At 46.8% G+C, this 8,974-nt stretch overlaps 1 protein-coding gene across 3 annotated transcripts in view; it reads left to right on the top strand.

Annotated features, from left to right (window-relative positions):
- Window positions 1–3,450: 3,450 nt before the first annotated feature.
- Syt9 (synaptotagmin 9) overlaps window positions 3,451–8,974 on the top strand; it is a 180,314-nt gene continuing 174,790 nt past the window's right edge. For all 3 annotated transcript variants that reach the window (XR_005881292.1, XM_005075725.4, XM_021230469.2), the window contains exon 1: window positions 3,451–3,797. Coding sequence is in view for 2 of the 3 variants with exons in the window: in XM_005075725.4 (XP_005075782.1) it covers window positions 3,653–3,797 (145 nt within the window). In the remaining variant the exon portion in view is untranslated. The remainder of the gene's footprint in view (window positions 3,798–8,974) is intronic.

Below are 8,974 nucleotides of genomic sequence, written 5' to 3'. Positions count from 1 at the left end.
TTTCCTTGATGAGGGATGAAGACTACACTTATTTGTGGGTATAGGACAACTGTTTATAGATTGCTGCTAAGGATTATGCTGGTTTAGTAAATTAGTGGTTGTAGACTCTCCTCCAATAAATACGATTTCACTAATACTGAGTAGTTAGCTAGTTAACTAGGTTTCCAGTACTAGGCATGGTACCACTCTTGTTGAGTTGGTGTTAAGTCCAAGCGGAGAGCTGTTCCTAACTGTCGTGTTAAACAACTGAATCAAAAATCTGTCAGAGAATTCTGAGAGTCATTAAAACAAGTTCAATAAGAACAATTAGTGTGTGTGTGTGTGTGTGTGTGTGTGTGTGTGTGTGTGTGTGTGTGTGTGTTTCAGATAGAAGGCCAAGCTGTCCTCAAGTGATCCTGCTGCCTCTACCTCCCATGGGCAGCGATTATTGACTTGCACTAGGATACCCAGCTCTAAGGACACATCTGAGCTTTCCCTCTACCTTCAAACTCTTAAAATTGACAGTTGTCAATCACTTCTATCAAATACTCTTCCTTGTACTTTTGTAAATTTCCTTCAAATTTTGTAATTGCTCCTTTTCAGTACTTTTGTTGAGTCACATTTTAAAGGCCAGAGTTATCTCCTATCCAGCTTTTTCAGGGAGTAACCTTCAATGTGGCAACTATGTTTCTAATCAAATTAATGACTAACAGATTCCTGTCACTCAACTCTAGGCCAGCATTCTAGGTGCCATTACTGACTCCTATATTCCAGGTATGCTTTTGAAACTTTGGGAGATTTGCAGGATTCTTTTGTGTTTTGGTTTGGTTCCTGGTTTATTTTAGGGTTTAAATTGTTTTATTTTGTTTTATGTTTTGAGTCTTATGCTGTAGCTGACTAGCCTTAACCTTGCTATTTAGATCTGTTGGCTTTGAACTTGAATGAATTCTCCTGCTTCCACCTTTATGAGGACTGGTGTTGGCCCTTAAAATGCTTGGATTTGAGACCCAGTGTAACCTCTTGAGCCAGGCTGGAGTATGGCAACCTGTCTTTGGCCTATAACCTCCACATGGGGGGAGGACTGGTTCGTGGACACTCACCATCCCTCTGAGTCCCAGGAAGAAACTGGTTGGACTGGCCCTTCCCCAGCCCTACCTGCTGGACCTGGACGACCTGGCATACTGGGATTACAAATTTGGGCAATGGAACCCAGCTCTGCTCTTAAAACTTCTATGTTTTTGTTTCTTTCAGATTCTACTGGTTACAGTCTTTTTATTATTTGAAATGTCTTTCAAATTTCAGTGTTTCTGGCATCAGTCATTGCTTTTTGTCTGGTTAAGGTTGTCACCAGATCTTGATCTCTTCAAGTTATTAATTAACTGAATTTAACGCTTTCATCTACTTTCTGATATCATGGCAGAAGAATTACATTGCTACTGGATTTAACATGCACCTTCCCTGTTCAGACACCATCCTCCAGTCTGTGTCTCCTCCACTGTCTCATCCTCCACACCCTCCAAGTGTCCCCTCCTTTGGAAGTGAACCCCCAGTCTTCCCCAGGGGCTCTTTCTCAGTTGGTTTCATCCCTAACAATGTGTAGTTTTGTCTTATGTGTTGTTTGTTTGAGATATGTGTAGACCAGGCTATTTCAAATCATTATATAGTCAAGGATGACCTTGAACTTCTGATCCTCCTTCCTGTACCTTCTGGGTACTGAAGTTATAGGCTTGTGATATTCTGCTGAGTTTATTGGTACTAGGGATGAAATCCAGGGCCTTGAGTACGGTAGGCAAGAACCCTACCAATTGATCTTCACCCCAGCCCTATGCCTAATTTTTAATGAAAAGGTTTTTTGGTTAGTTGTTTGGTTTATTGGCTTTGTCCTAGAACCCTGGCTGTTCTAGAACTCACTCTGTATACCAGGTTGGCCTGGAACTAACAGAAATCTGCCTCCTGAGTGCTGAAATTAAAGGAGTGCACCACCACTGCCTGACTTTACTAAAATGTTTTAAATGTAGGAAAAGTAAAGTAAAAATAGAAAATAAAATATAGAAGAGCCTACCCGTCTTTTCACAGCTCTTTGGAGTTACCTTTAGAATTACAACTGTCCATTCTCTATTACTCCAATATAAACTTCACAAAGCCTAGCATTGCTCACCACAGACCCTCAGATTTTGTCTGTTGAGCAAATACTCTCTAGGACCCTACATTACCTCCGTGTGCAAAAGATTTTCTAAGACATTCTTAGAGGCAGCACAACCTTACCGATAAGAGTGTTTGTTAATTGTTCTACAATGAAGTTTGACATTAGGATTATATAAATATGCAAAATGGGAGGGGGAGAAAAAGAGGGAGAGAGAAAGGGAGAGGGTGGAGGGAGGCAGGCAGGGAGAAAGGGAGAGGGAAAGAGGAAAAGAAGGGAAAGGGAAACAGGGAAAGAAGGGAGAGGGAAAGAGGGAGAGAAAGGAGAGGAAGACTAGTCATTTATTAGGAACTTGGGCAAGTAGCACCTTCCTGAGTGTGCTTTTTTCAGTACAACGTGGGTAACACACACACACACACACACACACACACACACACACACACCTTCAAGGCTATCTAGAGAATTAAATGAAATGATACAAAAGGTTGTGGCACAGTGCCTTGTATACACGAACAAGCTCAATAATTCGTGGTTATTTCTGGGCTTAGTGCCTAAAAAACCAGAAGAAATGGGTAGAAGAGAGGTGACTGAGGTCTTTCTAAACATCCACAAATTATAGATCCCCTGTCTTCTGTGCTAGTGAAATGCTGGCAACCTTGCCTTTCCAATCGCCTGCTTAGAAAACCAGTCAGGACCTGAGAAGCTCCAAGTGAGCCTCGGGGTCTTTCCAGGGGTCCTGCATCTACCCTCAGTTCTGATCAGAACCTTCACCTTCTCCAAATCACCACCGCGGTGGACATCCATTCTTTATTGGCAAATCTTGACTCCAAATTTGGCATTTGGGCTTGGGACATCCTTAGGCACGCGGTTTCTGCTTTGACCGTGCTTTCCAAGTTCGAAGAAGGTACTGAGATCTAGCGGGTGTGGTCCACCTCTCAGCCTTAGCTTAGTACACCCAGGAACGAGCCTTGGGGGTTCCAGGGGGTGGGGAGGAGTCGGGGGAGGGTAGGTTTGCATCTGGGCCCAGGGAATTGGGTGCCAAAAGCTTCTGACAGGCGTACCGGCTCACACTCCCTGAGGCTGGGCGCGGCCACTTGGAGCCTGGGGTCCGGAGAGGAATCTGGCGCTCCTCTGGCGGCCAGGCGCCCCGGTCTCGGTCCCCCGCTGGCGCGTCTGCTTTGAGGCCTCAGCGATCCCCCGCCCGCCGCGCGCACCCCTGACCCGGCCCCGCCCCCGGCGGCCGCGAGTAGCGGGCGGAGCGCGGAGAGGCGCGCTGGGCTGTGGGTGCCGCCTCCCTTTCGCGCCCGGGGGAGGGACGAGGGGCCGCGCGGGAGACGGAGAAAGCCTGAGCGAGCGACTAGCGGAGAGCTGCATGCAACCGGTGGGAGGCCGGCCTCGCTGGCTCTGCGGCTCGGGCTGGGAGCGTGGACCGGCCCGCGGCGGCGGCGGCGGTAGAGGCTCTGAGCTGGCAGGCGGAGGGCTTTCTCCCGCGCCCGCCTGCCCGGCGCGGTCCGAGAATGCGGGGGGGCGATGCCCGGGGCCAGGGACGCGCTCTGTCACCAGGCGCTGCAGCTGCTGGCCGAGCTCTGTGCCCGAGGGGCCCTGGAGCACGACAGCTGCCAGGATTTCATCTACCACCTGCGGGACCGTGCCAGACCCCGACTCCGCGACCCAGGTGAGCGCCGCCCGCCAGCGCGACCCAAGGGCCCTGGGATGGAGACTTGGGGCCGCGCCAGGGCCTGAGGAAGGAGAGCGACGCAGACTGGAGGAGGGCAGGGGGTGACCATTGAGCTCAAGGGGGTCTCCAAAAGCAGCGCACCGTGGCCTGATGTTGGAACCCGGCAGAGGCTGCTGCGCGGAGGCCGAGCTGGGGTGGGCTGGGGCAGGCTAGTGTAGGAACCACGCCCGCCACCTGCGCTGGGCTCCTGAGGGCGGCTCCTGAGCTCCTAGCTGCACCCGCCACCTCACTCTCAGTCGCTCGGGAGCTAGGGGAGGCCGCCGAGGCCTTGGAACTGGAAAGAGGATCCAAGAGCCAAGGAAACTCTGGGAAGTTGGAGTTGGTTACAGCCTGGCTGCAGCTGGTTCCCACCCGGACCTGCCCAGCCTGAGTGCCCAGTTGCTCTCCCTGCTCTGGGGAGAGAAGGGAGGGGTAAGATCTTGCACAGGGCCAGGCCCCTCAGAGCCACACATCTAGGGCAGCTGGGCCTGAACCCTTTCCCTGCATGTTGCAAGGTGTGCAGGCACTGAGGCCTTAGTACCCAGTTTGTCCCGCTGCTGCAGCCTGGCACACTAGAGTGGTGGGCTTGTGGGTCCCGTGGTATGCAGCTGGTAGTTGTTCTGGTGAAAGTTCTGAGACTCCTAACTTTGGAAAGTTCATTTACTTTGGCATCTGACTGATTAAGATTAGAAGAAGGCGTTTTATTTGAGCAGTTTGCTTTTTCCAACTTCCCCGGGTCCCACTGTCTTGTCATTCATCCCTGGTCACCAGAAGATACATTTCTTTTGAATGTTCCCTGAGCACCTTCTCAGCGGGAGGACTCATATTCTCAAATATTTTTCCAGTATAAGTGTTTTAGATTTTAAAAGGTGTCTTGTGGTTGAGCTGTTAAAAATGGAATGAGAGAATGTTCTTTGACTTGATGTTCATGTGTGTTAAACATTGGTGATACTATTGCTGGGCAAACTATTAGGGATGAGGATTTCTCATTTTATGCCAGTTCATTATATAAAAATACAATTACTCAAAGAATAGAGAATTACTTGGCTCTCAAAGAGGAGCCAGCTCATGTAAATAGCCTACCATTAATAAGATATTCTAAATGTGTGTGGCGAAGGCAGGTGTTAAAAGTTTGTCACATTTTCCTATAGTCAAAGGCTTTATTTTTCATGCCTGTGGTTACATTAATAAGTTTCTTAAATGATCACTAATGTTTTACTCCAGAGGGGAGAATTAAGTGGAGAAATACAGGTTCTAGTGATTTCCTAGGAGGCCTGGCTGTTCTGTCTGTGTGTGGCTTCTTGCTGGATGCAAATGTGCCTCACAGACCACAGATGGGAATGGAAGTTCCTGACCTCACCAACAGGAGTGTGGGGGTGCTCTGTGTGTACATGTCAGGGCCAAGCCCACTTTTAACACACTTTCCCAAAGCACGTGGGAGTGCTGAACTGTCTCTGTGCTCGTGCCCCTGTGTGGTAGGTTTTCCTGTGATCTCAGATGAGCTGTCATCTTTGGCTGTACAAGAGAAAGGGGAATGCAACCTGTCTCTGAATTGGGGGTTTAAATACCACATCCTTTTGGTCAGTTCTCTGCCCCAATGCAGGGGCTGTTTCTCGTGGGCCAAGGTTCTCCCAGTTCTTCCACTGGGTTGGCCTGGAGGAAGTGTCTCAATGAATACTCCTCACAAGCCGAATTCTGGCTCCTTGGCTGGGAAATTGCTTTTCTGAGAGACTGCCTTGCTGCTCCCTGACTTCCTGAAAGCAGTGCTCTGCTTAAACTAGGGCACATGGTTTTGATGTAGCTCCTGCCCCTCTGGCTCCTTCTGTCCTGTCAGGAACTAGCCTGAGCATGAGACAAGAGATGAGCCCTGTGAAAGGTAGGAGGAAATACAGCTGAAGATGGCATTCAACATGCCACCCTCTCCCTCAAGGCGCCTGCTCAGGCCAGATCTCAGTTTCCCTCTCTTCCTTACCTTGTTCACGGTTATTCACATAGACATCACATGCACGGATTTATGTCCATGCCTCTGAAGCTCCTTGGACAAGTCAAGAGTGCCCTTATCTCTGAGCCTGAGAGCTGAGTGGCTGGAGGGGCCACACTGCATAATGCTAAGTGAACAGTGTCCCTGCTGTCGGATACTGTGACCCAGAACAACCATGTACAGCTGCCCTGATGTTCCCCAGAGAGTACTCTCTGTAAATGGGTGACTGCATGTTCTGTGAAAGAATCCACCTGAACGCCATGTTCCAGCCTTCTGTGCCTGATGTCTGCCAATGGCTACCCCACTGTAGCTGTTTTCTCAAGCTCCATTAAAGATTTTAGTTATAAAAGGAGAAAACAAGTAAGTCGCAGCAGAGTAACTTTGCATCTGGGATACTTTTCCCCCTTTTCTGTGAGGAGGTAAGGCTGGTTCTCAAGCCAGTGTGCTTGAGGCAACAGGAAGAACTTGTGGAAAAGTTCTGAGGCAGGAGCATTGTTGCTATGATTCAAGAAACACTGACTTCGAGGGAGGCTGGAAGTGGAGCATGGTGACAAATCTGGTCAAGGGTTGCATAGGTCATATCATGTAGGGTCTTGTAAACTGTTAGAATGACCTTGCTGCTCACTCTGAATGAGATACGAACATTAGAAGTTCTTAGAGAAGTAGCAGCCTGACTGCCATACTGAGAAAATACTGTAGGGGAGCAAGGGTGAAGGCAAATGTGTTAGTGATCTGTTTCAGAAATCCAGGAAGAGGTGCAGGTTCAGCATGATCTTAATGGAGGCGCTGAGATGTAACGATCAAGGACCATTTTGGAGGCACCACTACTAATATTTGTTGACAGGAGGTATCAGGAGGATGGAAAGAGCTGAGGATGATTCGCAGGCCCTCTGACCTAAGCAACTCCATTTACCCAGCAGAGGGTTTCAGGAAGAGGCTTGGAGTAGGGAGGGAAAGCAGGGAGGTTCTCTTTGGTGTCTAGCTTTTTGTACATAATTGAGTGGGCCATGCCTCTTTAGTTAGCCAAGCTGTCCTGCAGCTGATGGCCCCTAGCATTACCATTGGTCCATGCTCAGTTTGTAACTGGAGACTTCACTTTCAAGGGGCTGACTAGTGGTGAGGTGCATTTACTGTTTCAAAGGTTTTCCTTTTAGGAAATTGAAAACTCTCTGTGCTTCTTGTCATTGAGATATTGTCACACTATAGATGGAGCCCAGGGCCTCTTCTCCACCACTGAGCTGTACCCCCAGCCTTCATTGATCTTGAATGTCACCTTTTTCTCCATTCTGCATGTTTGGCTGTTAGGAGGGAAGGGATCAGAACTCTGTGCCCATTGTTTCTACAGACAGGATGCTGGGATGCACTTCCTAGTTTCAAACATGTTGTGTAATTGCCCTTGTTTCTGCTCTGTAGAACACTGATAGACTGGCCGAAAGGCTACCTCATGTAGGGCAGTTTACTTGGTCTTCTTACCAGTCTTCTGAGATACAGCTGCTCAAAGCATTCGTTGTGTGCCAGGAGCATCTGGGTACTTGTAAGACATGCAAGACCCCAGGCCTGTTCCACCTTACCAAGTCTGCACCTTTGATTTTGCAGCATCCTCTATTCAAGTTCAAGAAGCATGGCCAGAATGTTTGGTATATATAGGGAAAGTACAATACTAGCCCATGGCCGCTCTCTTCACTTACAGAAAAGAGTTGGACTTAAGTCAAAGTAGCATGTTAATCAGTCATGTTACATTTACAGTTGTCCCTCAGTATCTGAAAGACTTTGGTTCAGGGCTCCCATGGTGCTAAAATCTGAGGATGTTCAGCCTTTCATGTAAAATGATTTAATGTCTGCATGTGACCTATGAACTCCTTCCATGAACTCCGAATAATCTGTTTGTTTTCATACCTAAGAATGTAAATGGTATGACAGTTGTTACTGTGTTATTTACAGACTAATGGAAAGAAAGAAGTCTGTCCATTGTCAATACAGATGCACCCTGCCCTCCCACCCCCGATCATTTTTGCTATACATTTTTTAAATCCATGCATGTGGAGACCTTTGACACAGGGGGATGACTAAATTCGGAACTCAGAAGTCATTGTCAGTGGATATTTCTTAAAATACTTCATAACAGCCATCCTTAGACTGGCTTTGTCTATTCTCAACATGTATAGTGGATTAATTCCCCCAAGTGTAGGTTAAATTGTGTGTAGAGTCACCTTACTACTCTGGTTATGAATTCTTTATCCAATGTCAGTTTTCCATTCATGTTCTGCTGTCATATCTGGAGGGTTTTCACATATTTCCATTATCTGTACCAAAGAAATGCCCAGAAAATGTTTGTTCATTATTATCTCAGGCTTGAAGCAGAGCTTCAGTGTCATATTATCAGTGACCCTTCCTTCTATCTAAATACTACTATATTATGGAAAGCCCTACTCCATGGTTTTATACTTTGGCTACATATTATAAATACTTAAGGGCTCCAACATACAGGAAAATAACAACAAAAAACTAACAATAACTGGGCTGTATTCTAGACCAGTTAAACCAAAGTCTCAGGGGTGGAGGTACCTGGGATCAGTATAGTATATTCCTTATATTTCTTGGTTGATTTTGTCTTATGGTCAGGTAGAGGACAACTCTTGTGACCATAGGTAAAGGTAAACTCCACCTAACTCTTTTCAACTTATGTTTACTTACTGCAAAAGTATGAAAAAATGAAAAACCTAGGAGAAATTGACTCTTGCCTTTGCATGGCTAGTACCCATATCAGCTGATCCATAACTTGCTTTTGGCAGTATTTTGCCAAGTTTTTATCTCAAGGACTTTTAATAAGTGTCGTTAGACTTTATCATGTCCATCTTCTTTTAAGGAAAAAAATATACATTAAAAACAAAATGAGAAGGCATATATCCTGTATCTGCAATCCCAGCACTTGGTGGCTGGGGACAGCAGAACAAGAGTTCAAAGCCTCAGTTACATAGTCAGTTGAAGGCCAGCCTGGGCTGTATGAGACCCTGTCTCTGGATCAGAGAAATAGAATGTAGGACTTTCACTGATAAAACCTTGTATTGTATTATAGTGAAATTTATCAGGAGGTATGTGTGGAAAATAATAATTAAATATAGATTTAAGGGAAGAATCTTTGTGACTGTTGTGA

This window comes from Mesocricetus auratus, unplaced genomic scaffold (genome assembly GCF_017639785.1).
Source record: "Mesocricetus auratus isolate SY011 unplaced genomic scaffold, BCM_Maur_2.0 Super-Scaffold_4256, whole genome shotgun sequence".
Lineage (NCBI taxonomy): Eukaryota > Metazoa > Chordata > Mammalia > Rodentia > Cricetidae > Mesocricetus > Mesocricetus auratus.
Note: the sequence above shows the minus strand (reverse complement) of the source record. Positions and strands in the feature narration are given on the sequence as shown.